The 18251-nt window shown below is 46.4% G+C and overlaps 1 protein-coding gene across 7 annotated transcripts in view; it reads right to left on the bottom strand.

Moving 5' to 3' along the window:
* CSMD2 (CUB and Sushi multiple domains 2) overlaps nt 1–18251 on the bottom strand; it is a 664749-nt gene that overhangs the window by 254564 nt on the left and 391934 nt on the right. For 5 of the 7 annotated variants that reach the window (XM_054538082.2, XM_054538100.2, XM_054538075.2 and 2 more), the window contains exon 13: nt 4482–4664. The exons of the other annotated variants lie outside the window; for them this stretch is intronic. In XM_054538082.2, the coding sequence (XP_054394057.1) occupies nt 4482–4664 (183 nt within the window). The remainder of the gene's footprint in view (nt 1–4481; nt 4665–18251) is intronic. 7 annotated transcript variants of the gene reach the window in all.

Genomic DNA, 18251 nt, shown 5'->3' with positions numbered 1-18251 from the left:
AACATAGTAGGGAGGACTCATATCTTCCCAATAATGTAGAACATTTAATAAAATTAGTGTTCTCCTCTAACCCATGCCTTCCCACTCTCATAATGCTACAGACTTTAATCATAGCCTCACTTGAAACACAAATCCATAGGATTCTTCATATTTGGAATTTGACAAAACTAAGTTATCCTAGACTAGTCATTCTTAATCTGTGATTTCTTTCCCCCAGGGAATATTTGGCATTGTGTAGAGATATTTTTGGCTGTCACAGCTGGTGTGTGGGGCGGGTGCTACTGGTAGATGACACAGATGTGTTAAATATCCTATAATACACAATACTGCCCCACACAAAAAGAATTATCTAGGCCAAAATATCAATAGTGCTAAGTTTGAGAAACTCTACTCTGGAGTAATGGTCCATGTGAGAGACCAGATTCTTGCAGATCCCATTACCCAATTCATCCCAGAATGTGTGCGTGTATGTGTGTGTGTGTGTGTGTGTGTGTGTGTGTGTGTCACCAGAACAGAAGGTGGGAGAAGTAAGGAGGAAGTCAGAGTAAAGGACAGGAAGATACTAGCAGAGGGCCATTTCCCACAGCATCTCTGTTTAGAAAACCCTACTTTACCTTCCAACTCTCCAAAAGCCCAGCTCAAGTCTTGTATCTTCTGGGACATTTTCCCTGAGCACCCAAGGATCCAATTTTCCCTCCCTTGACCTCTCAAGATTAGATTGCTGATTTGTAACTTAAATCGTATACATCCAAGAAGTTTCTGCCTTCACATTTCACACATATACTATACACATTAAGAACTGAGCAATTAGGATTCACATCTTCTTAAGGTGGTTTACAAAATGGCAAAGGAAAGTGTGCATTCATGCATTCTTGGCATATCTCTGGTGAAGGCTGTTTTGAAGCTTCTTTTGAAAGTGGCTGCTAATGGATTGATAATTGGTTTCCTGGCTTCCTTAAGAAGTGTGAAGCATTCTGCCAGCCTGTCAACAAAGCATCAAGTATTGTGCAAACCACCATCAGAGTTATTTGTATCTTCCTTCCCGTTGTATCTCTTGTGGTGGAAGAATAACTGGACAAGATTGTATGGGAAATGCTCTCTATTCTTTTGTAAGGAAGGAGGTAAAATGGGCAAAGCTTCTGGAAGGTAAAGAATATATGTAGCCTGGCCAAAGCTTTCCCACCATGACAGCCAGGATGAGCAAATTTCCTAGGCAGAGACTGAACAACTCAGAATCCAATGCATGGTGCTCAGCACAGGGAAGACAGGCAGTCAATGGCTTGAATGGATGGAAAGTGGTATTACTTCCCATTGATTTTGAACAGGGGTCCCTGGAGATGTGAATTAACTGAGGACCAGAGAGTAAGAGCAAAGAAGCTACCACCATCTTTTCTTTCAAAATGTTTTTCACTGTGAGATAAATCATCTTCTTAAAACCCGAAATTAAAAAAAGACTGTCTATTGAGCATCTACTACTGTGAGGGCAGCTCAAAAGCCAACAAAATGATTCTGAAGTCTCTGCTTGCTACAGAAAATGTCTTGGAGCATGAAAGAAGACTGTATTTGTGTATTCTTGGCAGGGTAATTCCCTAATAAACAGCTGTTTTGAAGAAAATGTTTCAAGAGAAGAATAATACAATACTTTGCACCTCTTCAGACAACTTCTCAAAGAAATTTAAGCCATTGAAATAATATCCCCAATCCCCTTCTAGCTCTCAATAAGGAAACCGCAAGTTGTTTGCCAAGTATTGTGTTAATATTTATTGTGACTAATGTATTGTAAAATTTAGGGCACTTATGCTGACTTTTGCTAGAGGAGCTTTTGTATGTACATTTATGAGCACTTTGTAAAACACAGAGACCAACCTTATATTTTATATTTTTATAGATCTTTATAGGTATTGTCCCTTTTCTATTGATAACACTATAACATATTTGATCTAGAGTTAAGAGCAGAACACCAAAGTTTAACATTGTCCCTCAATCAAAGTATGACCTGCTCTGTAATGATCCACTTTCAAAGTAGCTTCCAGGTATTTATTGTGGGAAATGTGAGGACTATTTATGTCATAGTGATCTTTTCATATAAATATGATCATAGAGGCTTAGAATTTTTGGAGCCACAATGGAGTGCTACCCTATTGGATAGGTCAGTACATGAAAATCCAGAGAGAAGATGCCTGGCTTTAGTCACAAAGCTGAGCTAGAACTAAGAACCTGGTCTTTAGATTTTGAAACCAAAGTCATCTCAATGTACCAGGCCTTTCTTATCACCATACTTTCTTATCACCAATTGGACTATGAGCTCCCTGAGGGCAAAGCCCAGGACCTATAAAAGCATCAGCTTACCTGCCGGGTACTCAGTAGGGAGTGGGCAGATGGAAGTTCCTCACTGTGTTGAAATGCAAGTGTGACTTGGCTATATGCTGCAAAGGCATGGGGCCAGTTGGCTCCCTCTGGCTTCCTCCATGGAAGCCAGCATCCCTGAGATTCAAGCTGTGTCCTGTTACTTTCCAATGTCCAGACACACTTGAGTGATGGAAGTGCCTGGGGATGTCATCCTGCTCTATCCCAGAATTGTCTAGAAGAAGAAATGCCATGTCGGCTCCCCAGAGTACCTGCTTAGCTTTCATCCATAAGCCTCAGACCCCTCGTCCTTGTTTCAAACCACAGGGAGCACTGACACATACTTGTTGGGACAGACCTATCTTCTTTCCTTCTCAGCTGTTTGCAAGCAGTGCCCAGTTCACTGGAGGCTGCCGGCCCTGCTTGTGGACACCAAGGGCCTGCTGGGCAGCACTTCAAGGTCTTCTGCCCTTGGTGAAGGTTTTACAAGGATGTTATAAACCTGCTCCTAAGAGCCAAAGGGCCAAGTAAACTCTTGGAGGAATCAAGCAACAGTCCTTCAGCTGGCATTCTGCTACCTGCCTCTTTCAGCTTGGGGGACAGTGAACCTTATCCTGGTCCTAAGAGGCTGGCTGTTTTTGCTTCCCATGTCAATCCTCCCAGCTCTTTGTCACAGAAGCTAGATCCTCCTCCATTTCTCCCTGCCTTGTTTTATCTAGATGGATTTCAGAGATTAAGCCCCCATGGCACCTGGGGCTCCCACTGTGTGTACCTTTATCTTCTCAGGCCCTGCGTCTGCAGAGCCCCGTCCCGTGCACCCGTCCCTGGGCTTGGTCTCTGCAATGGGCAAAGCCTTTGTGTTTGCCTGCCCCGAGCTGCTCCCTGCTCCTCCAGGTCCTTGTGGCTCCCAGCGTGCTATGCAGCTAATGCTGTTGGGCTCTATATTCTAACCACAGTGGGGAGCAGGGATGGGCAGATATCATGCAATTTATTTTTTTTTCAATAAGGGTGAGTTGTTCAATGTGTATTTAAGGGTGATTTGATCTTTAAACCTCTCAAGACTTTTTACATAAATAAACTTAAAAGTCATCAAAATGCTTTGTCGGACAAAGTGATTTTTTTTTCATTTAAAAAGTATCATCACCATGTTACATCCCAACTCATCAACTCATACACCAAACTCTCAGTCATCACAGAGACCCTGACAGTCTCCAAGGCTATTCCTCTCCCAGCCCTGAGGGATCACCGATCTCTAGCATGCAGAACTCGAGGCCCCAAGTAACCCACTGAGCCAGGTGAAGGATCTGAGGGTCAGGCTGCCTGCCTTTCCCTGAGAGAAGCACATGGAAAGAGATGGAGAAGGTGGAGTGACAAGGGATGGGAGAAGACGTAACAGCCCAGAGAAGCTGGAAATTTTGATTTCCCAACGGAGACCATGTCTGGGCCTCCCTTGGCTACACACAGCCCCTCATCCTTGCCAATCCCACCGTGACTGAAGATTTAAGATGTCATTTGTGCTGCAAAGTATGGTCAGGTCATCCAAGAGGAAGGAAGAAGGGCTTCTTTGTTATCTCCACAGAACAGAGCACTCAACTCCAACCCCTTCCCCAAAAGATCAACAGACCAAAGATAGCTTGATCCCTTATGCCTCCCTAAATCCAATATGAGATGAAGCAATTTTAGGAAACTGTTTATATCCTGGCAAGGCCAGTTTCCCACAGTTACTGGAGGCTGGTGGTGTCTACAATCTTACAAACTTGACAGTCCCTTCCACCCTGCTGGATTAGATGTTGTCAGGGGTGGCAATGAAGGTGAGCAGGAAATGTCTGGGTCTGAGCCTGGTGGGCTTTGCCCCAGTGGTGTCTCCTTGCTCTTAAGGATCACCAAGAAGGGTAAGACGATGTTGAAGAGCATCCCCAAATGTCAGGAGCACTTGTTCTCAGTGCTACAGTCAACATTCCTGCCAGAAATAAGGACCCCACCAGCAATGTTCCGAGGAGTAGAATAAACCAATCAGAGTGCAGCTGTTGTTACAGCCTGCAAGGTTCCCAGGGACGGGGCTCCTGGACTAGCTAGGAAATGGGCCCCTGCCTCTCAGTGAAGACCCTGGCATGGCCTCCTCCCTGCTCACTTACACACGCAGCCTGGCTTCTTAGCCGACCATTGGTTATTCTTTTGGCATGTGATTGCCTTCTGTCCCACCAGCTCAAAGGCGGGCTGGCACTCAAACTTGAGTGTGTCACCGTGGCGAAACCGGGAGCCTTCCCTCCAGCCATATGCAGGTACGCCAGGGTCACCGCAACTGCCCTGCTCGATCTCTGAAAGACAGGAAGATGAGAAAACAGAGACAAAAGTGACTTTACACCTCTTTTGGAGCTGAAGGTCCACATGACATGCTCTGCTGCTCTTCTGCCATAAGTCAGTGCTCAGAGTGACACAGGTAGGATTCAACGTTCTTATAAGGAATCAGGTTTGTGAGAAATCCTGCAATGTCCTGTTTCATCGCAGCATCCTAGGATGAATGGGCTTCCAGCTATCAAGTGCCTGAGACTCTGTGTCCACATAAAGTGTTCTAGATGCTTGGATGTTTTGACCCCTTACCCCTCCCTAAATCCAATATGAGATGAAGCAATTTTAGGGAGAAGGTGGGTCTACATTCTTCACAGGGTACCTGTCCCAGGATCAACAAGTTCCACAGCATTAGAAGTCTTTGGAGACTTCCTCACTGAACCTGACCTTGCATCTGAACTGCTAATGTCACATGACAGATCTCAAGTACAGTCCATTTCTGAGCAGCAAAGGCAAGTCAAGATGACACAGCAGTTGAGGCTTTGCTCCCTGTCTTTTTCCCAAACCAGAGATTAATTGAGAATAAATGTTCACTGCCTGCTGATGTGGAAGCACCTTCATGGAGATGTTTCCTTAATTCAATTTGCAATGGTAGCAGGTAAAATGAAACAAATGACTCACTGAGTATGCTTTGAAAGTTCATTTGAGTCAACAGTGGTGAGTCAGACATGGAGTGGGTTCCCTGAGACAGCTCTGGGGGCCCTAAACCCAGTGGGCATGATGGGCTGGCTACCTCACTGGAGAGGCAGTCAGGATCCAGATGCTTCTGGAAAGGAGTATGTCCTGGCCAAGCCTCTGGAGCTTCCTCTGGAGTCACCTCCACTTCCACTCATGCTGTGCTTAATGCTGTGAGAGATGGACGAGGAGGAGGGGGTGGTGGAGGGGAGGAGAAAGAAGAGGGAAGGAGGGGAGCTCTGTCTCCGGGGAGAAGGGCGTCCTGCAGGATAGATAGGAAGTCATGAAGCCAGTGCCAGATGGTGAGGTGAGGACTGTATGAGTCCTGAGATTTGGCAGAGAGGGGCCCAGAGTCATCAGGGGAGTTTTTTGGACACTACACAGGATTCTCAGGACAAAGGGACCCTGCCTGTTCGGCAGACACCATCATGGGCTGTCAGAACCACAGTCCCTGAAGTTGGTGTGTGTGATCCTGACAGGGATGATTCTGCAAAGGCTTTCCTACCACACTGTGGGGCTTCTGTGGGCTGGGCAGCTCCAGGCACTGCCTTTTATGGGCGGGCTCTTGACTGTTGCATTCATGTTAACCCAAAACGAAGGCTGCCAGCTTTGTGCTGAGAGCAGGCAGGACAAGGCATTCTATGGCTGGGATTGTGTGTATGTATGTGTGTGTGTGTGTGTGTGTGTGTGTGTGTGTGTGATCATCTAAGCTGAGCAACAAGGGTCCTCCCCTTTGTGCAGGGGAGTCTGTGTGACCATGTGCCAGGTGTGAGGCATCTCAAATCAAATGTAAGTCAGCCCACATGTCCCCCTGGCCTCACCCTCTACAAGTACACCTGCTGAAAACATAGTTGAAACCCCTCTGAAGCTGGCTTTGTTCAGGCTCAGGGATGGGGGAGAGGATACACTGAGGCATTCCAGGAACATGGTCCCTTTGCTCCAGGTCCCAGAGCTCCAGGGAATCTGAAGGAAAGAAGAAGGGGCCCCTGTGATAAGTCAACGTGGAGAAGCAAGCAGCAGGACCCACCTGCCTCCAGATGTCCCCAGACATGCTCTCTGGGATGCGAGAGCCTGGGGTGTGAGGGCTGTCACTGCAGGCATTTTGAGACCTGGTGAAAGTTACACAGCATTTCAAGACAGAGCTGGATCCTTCCTGCTGCCAGGGGCAGAACCCAGATATAAGGTTTCCTAGTGAGACCCCACCATTGCTGCAGGAGATATGCATGTGGGGTACGTGTGCCTGTGTTCCTGCCCACAGCAGCTAGTCTGAGGCTGTGACTGGCTTAAGAAAAAGGGGATCCGAAGGGGGATGAAGGAATCTGCCCAGCTTTCCCATTGTGCAGGCACAGCCCTGCGCACATGCCCACATCCACCCACCCATCACTTCCTCCTACCATCATGCAACCACAGGCACCCGCTTAAGCACAATGCAATGAGCACCTACTGTGTGCCAGTTGCTGTGCTAGACCCTTGACATCTGGATACAGTCTCTGCCCTCAAGAAATGAACAGACAAGGAAACAGGTGTTTATGATACAGGGGATTCGTGCTGTGGATGCACATAGGAGAAGCACCTAACTCAAATGTGGAGGATCAGTCTGGAAATAGGGTGTGGAGAGTGGAAGTACTCACCTCATCTACACAATTTCAAGGGGCGCCAAAATCTCAGTTATCATGACAAATAATATCTTAGTGTGTTTTTTTTCTAGAAAATTACAATTAATGCCATAAATCCAATTCACAATGAAGAAAAATACCAACATTTAAAATAAAGCCTGGATCCAACCCTATGCTCAGATGACTCACCTCACTGGTCTCACCATAGTCCCAGCACTGTCAGAGCCTGTCTTTGATTCAAATGTTGATGTGTTTTAACGTGGATATTTTGCATTAATATTAATTTTTTAAAAAAAATTTGCATTAAGTGTTATTTATCTTAATTGCTGAGTTTTTTTCCCCATCACTTAAATTTCGTGCCCATGAGTGCCCTGCTCGTCTGACCCTAGTCCCAGGCCTGGGTCAGGAAAGGCTTCTTGGAGGATGTGGTCCTCCAATAACCCAATAGTTATTGTCACAGCTAACTTTTAGTTATATAATTAAGTGCCTGGCCTGAGCACTTGGGTGTACCCTCACTGAGACAAGAATGCAGAAAGAGGTATAGGTCTGAATGGAGGGTCATCAGTAGGGGATGCTGAGTTTTAAGGTACTAGTGGGACCTCCAAGTGGAAATATCTAGCAGGAAGTGGCTACATGGGTCTTAAGTTCAAGAGAGAAGCCTGATCTAGAAATTCAGCTCATAGATTGTAAAAGAAGCCATGAGAAGGATGAAATGACCCAAGGAGAGTGAGAAGGGATGTTGGTCTAGGACAGGACAGTTAGGGACAATGTAGGGACCAGCAGAATGCTAGACTGGGAGAGTGGGGTCACAGGAGCTTAAAGAAGAATGAGTTCCAAGAAGGAGATCAACAGCCTTGAATGCTGCAGGGAAGTTTATATAGGATTGAAAAACAGGTTAGCAAAAAGAGGTCACATTGATACTGCCAGGATTGTGTGTACTGATGCGGCCAATACCCAACAGGAGAAGAGAAGGTATCACTCTGTCCAGAGAAATTAGGTAGCAGCTCATGAGGCCTATGGCCTGGGTGGGAGTGGTTAAAGTAGTTTAGTACAGGAGAAACTTAACCATATTGAAATGCTAGAGAAGAATAAAGGGGTGGGAGGAAAGATGTATTGAATGGCTAGCTGAAGATGTGGAGGAGAAAGGGGCCCCCTACAGGGGCTCCAGAGAAGGAGAGAGACATGGGACCGAGAGCACACTAGAAGCCCAGCCTTAGAGACCATGAGGGATATCCTTCCCTCAAGACTGCAGTAAAGAGGGAAGAAGTGGTGGCAGTGAGTTTTCAGGTAGGATGGCAGGAGACCGAGGGAGATCCTGTGATGACACAGGCTCTAAGTGGAGGAGGTCATGGTCTTTGCTGAAGGTGAGGGACAAGTCATGGGAAAACGACTTGAAGAGAATGTCTGAAGCTGTCACTCTGGAGAAGAGGAAATCATGCCTAGATGGATTGCCATGCACCTCTGGGGCCCACCGAGGGTGCAGATGACTCATTTGTAGGGATACCATCCAGCAGGGCTATATGACTTGTCCCAGCAGCCCTTGGCCACTCGGTTCCTGTAGAAGTAGAGAAAGGGGTAGGAGGATTGATTGAGTGAGGGGGGATTGGGCTTGGAGAAATGGAAGACAATGGGGCAAAGGAGCTGAAGATGTTGTTAAAAAGAATGGCCAAAGTGTTATCCAAGGGGCTTAGGATGAAGAAGGAAAGAGGTGAAAGGAGCAGGGGGCGATGGGGGAAATAGAGGTTGGGAAGGGATGATGGGCGGGAGTAAAGGGAGTGTCATGTGAAAAAGCTGAAGTAGGTGGAATTGAGATTTCAGAGGTGCTTGATGATGAGGTCCAGCTGCAGCCAGGGTGAAGTACACTGAAAGGAAGTGAGAAGGTTAAGGCCTGAGAGGCAAGGTGATGGCAAGTAGGGAGGAGGAGACCAGTGACAGTGATGAGGAGGGGTAGAAAGTGTCAGAGCTGGAGACAGCATAAGGTCAAAGGGGAAGGGGTTTACACATGGGTGGAATGGCATCGGCGAGCAAGCATACGAACCCCTCTCAAGGTGAAGTTCATTGGGTGTGGAGAAGTGAGCTGCTAGCACTGCAGAGGGCTACAGGGTCGTGGTGACCTCATGGAAACTCAGATTCAAGGAAGCATTTGGCAAAGAGTTCCAAGGCATTGGGGGATGTGTTGCCCAGAGAATCAAGATTGGGTGGAAGGAAGAGGAAGAACAGAGCGGGGTGGGGTGAGAGTTTGGGAGCTCCTTCAGGAAGGCAGAGGGGGCTGCTGGCTGGCTTCTGTCCCTTTGACATGTCCTGTCCTGGCCTAAGCCTTCTCTCCAAGCTCAGAGTCAACTCCTGCTGGAAACACAGGGACCAAGGCCCCTGCCTTCCTGCAAAGGGCTCCCTGTGCTCTACTGCCCTGCCTGAAAGGTGTTTGACCTTGGCACTTCTGGTCAGGTGCTGAACAAGTCTGACATCAGAACCCAGAATTGCAAATAGATAAATGGATTTTGACTTGCAGAAAAATCACACATGCAATTTCCTGTTATCTGGTTTAATATAATTCCGTTTTATGAGTGTTTCTCCTGTCTCTCTCCTTTTGCCTACCAAAAGCAAACTGGAAAACATGAGATGATTGCTTCTAAGATGCCTCAGAAGTCCATCATGACTGAGCTCTGCCACTCACCATATTTGCTTCCCCTTTCTCAGCTGTTTTATCCCCATCATCTGTGATCAATCTCACTCTTCTCCCCAGGTTTTTCCATTTCTAATACCAAATTGGAATCGTCTTTTATGAAAATGTCTGTACAGAAGGGACTGTATCATGTGGTTCTATAAATTCACTGACTATTTGATGTGCTCCAAGAGGGGAGGCACTGCTTGGAGGAAGACGAGGATTTGCTGCCTTTCACATGAGGCTGGGAGGCTTCACTGGCTCCTTCACTAACTCATTGTTCCCCTAGCTTGAGCTTCCTCTCCTCTTCCTTTGGCATGACTAACGCCTTGCATTAACAGACTTTGGTTTAAAATGTTATCTCCTCCGAGACATTTTATTTTATTTTTTTTCTTTTATTATTATTATTATTATTATTATTATTATTATTATTATTATACTTTAGGTTTTATGGTACATGTGCCCAATGTGCAGGTAAGTTACATATGTATACATGTGCCATGCTGGTGTGCTGCACCCACCAACTCGTCATCTAGCATTAGGTATATCTCCCAATGCTATCCCTCCCCCCTCCCCCCACCCCACAACAGTCCCTGAAGTGTGATGTTCCCCTTCCTGTGTCCATGTGTTCTCATTGTTCAATTCCCACCTATGAGTGAGAATATGCGGTGTTTGGTTTTTTGTTCTTGCGATAGTTTACTGAGAATAATGATTTCCAATTTCATCCATGTCCCTACAAAGGACATGAACTCATCATTTTTTATGGCTGCATAGTATTCCATGGTGTATATGTGCCACATTTTCTTAATCCAGTCTATCATTGTTGGACATCTGGGTTGGTTCCAAGTCTTTGCTATTGTGAATAATGCGGCAATAAACATACGTGTGCATGTGTCTTTATAGCAGCATGATTTATAGTCCTTTGGGTATATACCCAGTAATGGGATGGCTGGGTCGAATGGAATTTCTAGTTCTAGATCCCTGAGGAATCGCCACACTGACTTCCACAATGGTTGAACTAGTTTACAGTCCCACCAACAGTGTAAAATTGTTCCTATTTCTCCACATCCTCTCCAGCACCTGTTGTTTCCTGACTTTTTAATGATTGCCATTCTAACTGGTGTGAGATGGTATCTCATTGTGGTTTTGATTTGCATTTCTCTGATGGCCAGTGATGGTGAGCATTTTTTCATGTGTTTTTTGGCTGCATAAATGTCTTCTTTTGAGAAGTGTCTGTTCATGTCCTTCGCCCACTTTTTGATGGGGTTGTTTGTTTTTTTCTTGTAAATTTGTTGGAGTTCATTGTAGATTCTGGATATTAGCCCTTTGTCAGATGAGTAGGTTGCGAAAATTTTCTCCCATTTTGTAGGTTGCCTGTTCACTCTGATGGTAGTTTCCTTTGCTGTGCAGAAGCTCTTTAGTTTAATTAGATCCCATTTGTCAATTTTGGCTTTTGTTGCCATTGCTTTTGGTGTTTTAGACATGAAGTCCTTGCCCATGCCTATGTCCTGAATGGTAATGCCTAGGTTTTCTTCTAGGGTTTTTACGGTTTTAGGTCTAACATTTAAGTAGGAATTGATGGGACGTATCTCAAAATAATAAGAGCTATTTATGACAAACCCACAGCCAATATCATACTGAATGGGCAAAAACTGGAAGCATTCCCTTTGAAAACTGGCACAAGACAGGGATGCCCTCTCTCGCCACTTCTATTCAACATAGTGTTGGAAGTTCTGGCCAGGGCAATTAGGCAGGAGAAGGAAATCAAGGGTATTCAATTAGGAAAAGAGGAAGTCAAATTGTCCCTGCTTGCAGATGACATGATAGTATATCTAGAAAACCCCATTGTCTCAGCCCAAAATCTCCTTAAGCTGATAAGCAACTTCAGCAAAGTCTCAGGATACAAAATCAATGTGCAAAAATCACAAGCATTCTTATACATCAATAACAGACAAACAGAGAGCCAAATCATGAGTGAACTCCCATTCACAATTGCTTCAAAGAGAATAAAATACCTAGGAATCCAACTTACAAGGGATGTGAAAGACCTCTTCAAGGAGAACTAGAAACCACTGCTCAAGGAAATAAAAGAGGATACAAACAAATGGAAGAACATTCCATGCTCATGGGTAGGAAGAATCAATATCATGAAAATGGCCATCCTTCCCAAGGTAATTTACAGATTCAATGCCATCCCCATCAAGCTACCAATGACTTTCTTCACAGAATTGGAAAAAACTACTTTAAAGTTCATATGGAACCAAAAAAGAGCCCGCATCGCCAAGTCAATCCTAAGCCAAAAGAACAAAGCTGGAGGCATCACACTACCTGACTTCAAACTATACTACAAGGCTACAGTAACCAAAACAGCATGGTACTGGTACCAAAACAGAGATACAGATCAATGGAACAGAACAGAGCCGTCAGAAATAATGCCCCATATCTACAAGTATCTGATCTTTGACAAACCTGAGAAAAACAAGAAATGGGGAAAGGATTCCCTATTTAATAAATGGTGCTGGGAAAACTGGCTAGCCATATGTAGAAAGCTGAAACTGGATCCCTTCCTTACACCTTATACAAAAATCAATTCAAGATGGATTAGAGACATTTTCCTTGACCACACATCTTAGATCTTAGACATTTCCCTTTCACTTTTCTTTCTTTGCACCCCATTCTTTTTATTTTTTCTTTTGAGACAGGGTCTTGCTCTGTTGCCCAGACTGGAGTGCAGTGGTGCTATCACAGCTTACTGCAGCCTCGAACTCCTGGGCTCAAGCAATCCTCCCATTTTGGCACCACATTCTTTCCTTTTATAGTAATGATGCCCCTTGTAACTACCCATCTGTTCATTCAACAAGTATTTTATTGGTTACTGTTCTAGACATTGGGGGTATAACAGCGAATAAAAGGATGAAAATTTGTTCTTCTGGAGCTCTGGTTGGGCATTGGGCACAAGATGATTTACCACCCAGCCCCCTCACTCCCACCCCCTAGAATGTAAGCCCCATGAAGACAGGCATCTACTATGTATTTTTGATCACTGTGTTCCCAGTACTTAGCACAGTCCCTGGAACACACAGAATACTCTGAGCTTAGCAGATATTTTGCATGGAAATCGTGCCAAATGCCACACTAAGCACTGAAGGTATAGCGTTGCCTGCCCCACGGCCCCTGCCCCTGGAGAACTAAGAGTCAGGTGGGTATGGAGATAATTCCAATACAAATGACGAGGGCAATGGAGAGGATGTAGACCTGACCACATGACTTGGGTGATAGCAGAAGGGGCAGCTCAGGCCTCTGGCTGGGAGCACTGGACAGGTTTCTTAGAGGTTGTTCAAATCTGGGAGTCAGCCTGGATTGCCCTGTACTTCTCCCCCAGCTCTTCTTAGTCCCCTCCTGTTGACTCCTCCACCCACATACCCAGAACCCTCTGCTCTCCACTTCGTCTCTCCCTGCCTGAGTTCAGCCCTTGCAACTCCTCATCTGGGTGCCAGTAGCAGCCTATGGTTCCCCTGGCTCTTCCTTCTATTTCATACTCTACAAAGGAGCACAAGATCACTCAGAAATGAAAATATGATGATTACCATCCCCTGCTCATTGATCCTTTTACAGCTTCCCCAAATCCACAGACTAAAATCCTAACTCCTCAGCATGGCAGGACCCTTGCCTACCCCTCCTACCCCAGCCTGCTCTTTGCCCATCAGCGACCTTGAGATTTACACGGCACAGCAATGAGTGATCTGTAGGGAGGTGGAATAGTGCAGTGGCAAGAGCTCTGGGATCACAAAGCCCAGGATCTAAATCCTGGCTCCGATACTAAGGAACAGACCTTGGGCATGTGACTTATTTTCTCTGAGCCTTAGTTTTGTCATCTGTAAAATGGGAATGGTAATAATAACAAGGTTGTTGTGAGGATTAAATGAGCTTCTGTACACAAGATAATTGTCAAAATGTCCAGCATGCAGTGTGTAACCAGTGACTAGCCACATTTCCTCAGTGTTATTGTTGCTGCTGTTTGCAGAGCCCAGCCGCCCCTCACACGGCTCTAACGTGGCACCTGCCATCCTCTCTTCCTGAAATGAACACCCTTTGCTTTGTCTACCAGAGAAAGAATCATCTTTCAGTGTTGGTGCAAGTGCACCATGTGGGACCTTTTTTCGAATCGCCCAGGCAGCCTTTGGAGCTCTTTCTCTCTCGCTCCCAGCCCCCTTGGACATTTCTGTTGTTATAGCAACGGGTGCTGCAATTTTGGGCGTGTGTTTCCCACTGTTAATTGGTAAGTTCCTTGAGGACCGAGCCAATGTTTCTTGAAATGCCTATATCCCAGCTTTTCTAGTGAACTGCAAGGCACTTTTGAGGCATGATGGGGGAGGATGGAGGAGAGGATGGAAGGAAAGCAGCAGGAAAGGAGAAATGGAGGACAAGAGCATAGAGTCTAGGGGAGAGCTAGAAGCTCAGTGTAGTGGGAAGCTCAAGTGATGAAGAGAGAAGAGGCCAGAGAGATGGTTGGAGGGAGACCCTGAAGGGCTTGGTTCGATGAGTAATGTCATTTAAGCTCCATCCTGTGGGTTGTCAGCTCCCTCAGAGCCAGGGGTCGCATCCCTTCCACTCTTTGTATCTCCATAACCAAGCCCAGTGCCTTATGCATACTAAGTGCTCAGACCCATTGTTGGATCAGCACAAACTCCTAGTGAGTGACCAGGACATCTTCGATGCATTAGGGACACCTTGTGGGCATGCCCAGACCACCTGGATTGCCCCAGAACCACACCCCACTGTGCTTTTCTACTTCTGATTATGCAAAGGGCACCAGGAGGTGAGAGACCCCACATCTATATGTGCACCTATGGGGACTGATGTGTTTTTCTGCACACGATTGCCACAAGTGGAATGGAGGTATGGCTGGATGAAGTGGGTGACATTCTTCCCTCCCCATCTCTTTCCTCCATAACACTGTCATGGGTCTGTCACCAGCCAAAGGAGGCTGGAAACAAAGGATATGGAGGTAGCCTCCAAGCTGTCTGTATTAGCCCCAAACTGAAGCTTAACATTTGCAAAAGCTATGTATTTAGAGAGTACATCTCATTGACAAATTACTTCCTGCCAAATTTTAATGCGGCAGCATCCTCTGCTGTTTGCCAGCCCAGCCTCCAGGGGCTAGAACAGGCTGGATCCCACTGGGACTTTTTGAGAAGAGGCAGCTGCTGCTTGTATCTCACTCAACTTTGGCTCCCAGTGCCTGAAAAACCTTTAGAGGTATCATGGAAACTCAGCGAGCATCTTAGGAACATGTTAGTGATATTCTTGGCCAAAGTTGGAATGTTTGGGCCTTCCAGTTTTTGGGGAAAAGACAAGAAGTAGAGGCGTACTGTAAATAACAGAAGAGAGGCTGAAAATAGCCATGTGCTTGGCATCTGACAAGAGGAAAGGCGGTGTCCTAGAGGGAGTGGTCAGTGATGCTGGTCGCTTGCCCTTGGCCTCCTTTGAAGTCTGCCTCCAATACCACCTCTTCCAGGGGCTCAGCAGTGCCCACCACTGGAGTGAAGTTCTGAAGAAGGGGATGTGGCACTGCCTGCAGAGAGCAAGTCTTGGCCCTCTTCTCCCCAACTTGCTCTCAGACTTTATTTTTACTGAGGTTTTAGCCTCAATCTTACCTGCATGTCAGCTTTCTAAGCCCACCTGTTCCCTCTCTCAAGGATGTCTGACAAACTCTTTTTCATCCTTAAAGCAAGTCTCAGTTTCAGACATCACCTCCTCTAGGGAGACTCCCCTGATGCCCTTGAGCAAGATTCGCTGCCCCTCCTTTGTATTTCCCTGTCTTCTAGCACTTGTTCTATGCTACTGAAAATGGACTATGAATTAGGTGAAGGCAGAGATTGTCTTGCTGTCCTTGTAGCCTCAGTGTTCTGAATGTTGTCTGCAACACATCATAGGGCCTTAGAAAATGTTGAACAAACAGATGAGCTCATTTCTAACATGAGTGCCCTGGACTGTTGGGCACTCCCTCTGCATAATCTCTACTGTCCTGCTCCTTCATGTCTGCAGGGTCCAGGTCCCAGCTTCTTCCTCCCCTGGGCCAGCCTCCCAGACTCAGCATTAAGCTGCCAGATTCCAGACTCCAGCAAGGAAGCAAGGAGACTTCCAGATTGATGCTAAAACTTGTTAGCAAGTTGTATGTAATTTTATAATGTTTCTGGTAAGTGCTAATTGCCTGTTCCTTAAATATTTCTTGTTCTACTGGGAAGCAAAGAAATTGCAACTATGAATGCATTTCCCACAGCTGGTCGCCCCCATGGAGGGAGACTGGCTCAGAGTCCTCAGATATTGACAGATCAGGAGTCCCCTCCCCCACCCCCTGACCTGGGATTGTGACAAGCACAACTGGAGGGATTTCTGGGAAGCAAATGCCCCAATTTTCCCACCAGGCTCATGCTTTCAATGAGGAAGAAAGGATGACACTGGAGTGCCACCTGCCTGCCCCTAAGGTTGTATTTCTCTGCTCAAATTGGGACAGAGTGGGTGTTGATGATGATGATGCAGCCAGATGTGCCTAAGGGATGGGTGGAAATGATGGATATGGGAGGTCTCTGCCCTTGGATGCCTTATGCCATCCTATGAGAAACCTGCATCACAGCTACCCGCCCCCCAACCACTGCTCATTCCTGAGTTGAGATGTCTATCCTGTGTGGAACTACCCAGGAGCTGGAATAACAGGGGGTGCTAAAATGGAGGCAGGGGTAATTCTGAAGCTTCGGGCAATGATGTAGGTTGGAAGAAGAGTTGCAGGCCTTGGAGAACAGAGAAGGGAGTAAGCTTCCAACTGAGCATTTACTAAATGCCAGGCCCTATGCTGGGTGCTTGACTATACTGAGTCCTCATGAGACCCTGGAAAGATAACCATTCATCAGCCCCTCTTCACAGATTAGGATATTCAGTCTCATTGATGAGGAGAGACTGGCACGCAGGGAGTCAAAGGAAGATCCTGATTATAAGCTGGGTTTGCCTAACCCCAAATCCTATGGGGACAATAGAGAACGCATGCGCTCTTGGCATCTGTGCACTAGGATGGTGGTAAAGTGGACCAAAAGGGAACTGAGAGGGTGCTGAGGAGGGTACCTGATTGTGACTGAGTAGATCCTCATTACAATTTAATTCTACAAGCTTTTCTGAGCATGTATCCTGTGCCAGGCACTGAATTAGGCTCTATAGGACTGCAGAGATTTTTGTCTTGAATGGATTCATAGAAACCAGAACTTAGTGGAATTATTATTATGGAGAACTTTGGATGTCATTTAGAAAATGTTATACTTTGGCCGGGCACGGTGGCTCAGGCCTGTAATCTCAGCACTTTGGGAGGCCAAGACAGGTGGATCACGAGGTCAGGAGATCGAGACCATCCTGGCTAACATGGTGAAACCCCGTCTCTACTAAAAAATACAAAAAAATTAGCCGGGTGCCGTGGCCGGCGCCTGTAGTCCCAGCTACTCGGGAGGCTGAGGCAGGAGAATGGCAGGAAACCAGGAGGCGGAGTTTGCAGTGAGCAGAGATCGCGCCACTGCACTCCAGCCTGGGAGACAGAGCGAGACTCCGTCTCAAAAAAAAAAAAAAAAAAAAAAAGAAAACGTTATACTTTATCCTAAAATCAATGAGAAGTTGTCATTTTTTTTTAACTAGGAGAGAATTGTGCCAGATTTGGATTCTGGGAAGATCACTGCTCCATGTGGCAGATGGGTAGATGGGAGCGAGAGGACTTGAGCCAGCGATGCTGGTTGGGAAGACTCTGCCGCTATTCAAGTGAGAGGTGATGAGGGAGGGACTCAGCTCAGCAGTGAAAGAGAAGTGGGATGTGGAAAACTGACAGAATCTGGGAATGGAGTCAGAGGTGGGGAGAGGGAAAAAGAGGACGCAGAGATGAGGCCTAGGGATGGGATAGATGGTGGTGCTGTTCGTGAAGATGGGGTACACAGGTGCAGGTCATGGGCGTGGGGGCAGAGATGGTGAGCTTGGTTTTGGATGGTGTTACGGACTGAACTTGTGTGTTCCCCCAACTCCCCCAAATTCCTGTATTGAGGCTCTTAGCCCCTAGTGTGACTGTATTTGAAGATGGGGCCTCTAAGGAAGTAATTAAGGTTAAATGAGGTCATAAGGGCAGGGCCCCAATCTGAGAGGATGGATGTCTAAGAAGAAACACCACAAGGCTCATTGTCTCCCTCTCCCCCTCCCCCTCCCTCTCCCTCTCCCTCTCCCTCTCCCTCTCTCTCTCTCTCCTGTGTGTGCATGCACCCAGGAAAGCTCATGCAAGGCCATGGTGAGAAGGTAGCTGTCTGCAAGCCAGGAAGAAAGCCCTCATCAGAAACCAAATTGGCCAAATCCTTAACCTTGGACTTCTAGCCTCTAGAACTTGGAGAAAACGGGGTACTGTTCTGCCTTCTCTAGACACATGGCCTCCTATTCTTAAAACAGTACATCCGTTATCTTTACCCCAAGGGACATTGTGGTATGACAGTGTTAGTGTAGGAAAGATGGGCCGGCCTTCCGGGTGAACTGTGTCTCCCAAAAAGACGTGTTGAAGTTCTGACTCCAGTACCTATAAATGTGAT

Source organism: Pongo abelii, chromosome 1 (genome assembly GCF_028885655.2).
Source record: "Pongo abelii isolate AG06213 chromosome 1, NHGRI_mPonAbe1-v2.0_pri, whole genome shotgun sequence".
NCBI lineage: Eukaryota > Metazoa > Chordata > Mammalia > Primates > Hominidae > Pongo > Pongo abelii.
The sequence above is the reverse complement of the archived record's forward strand: the minus strand, read 5'-3'. Positions and strand labels throughout refer to the sequence as shown.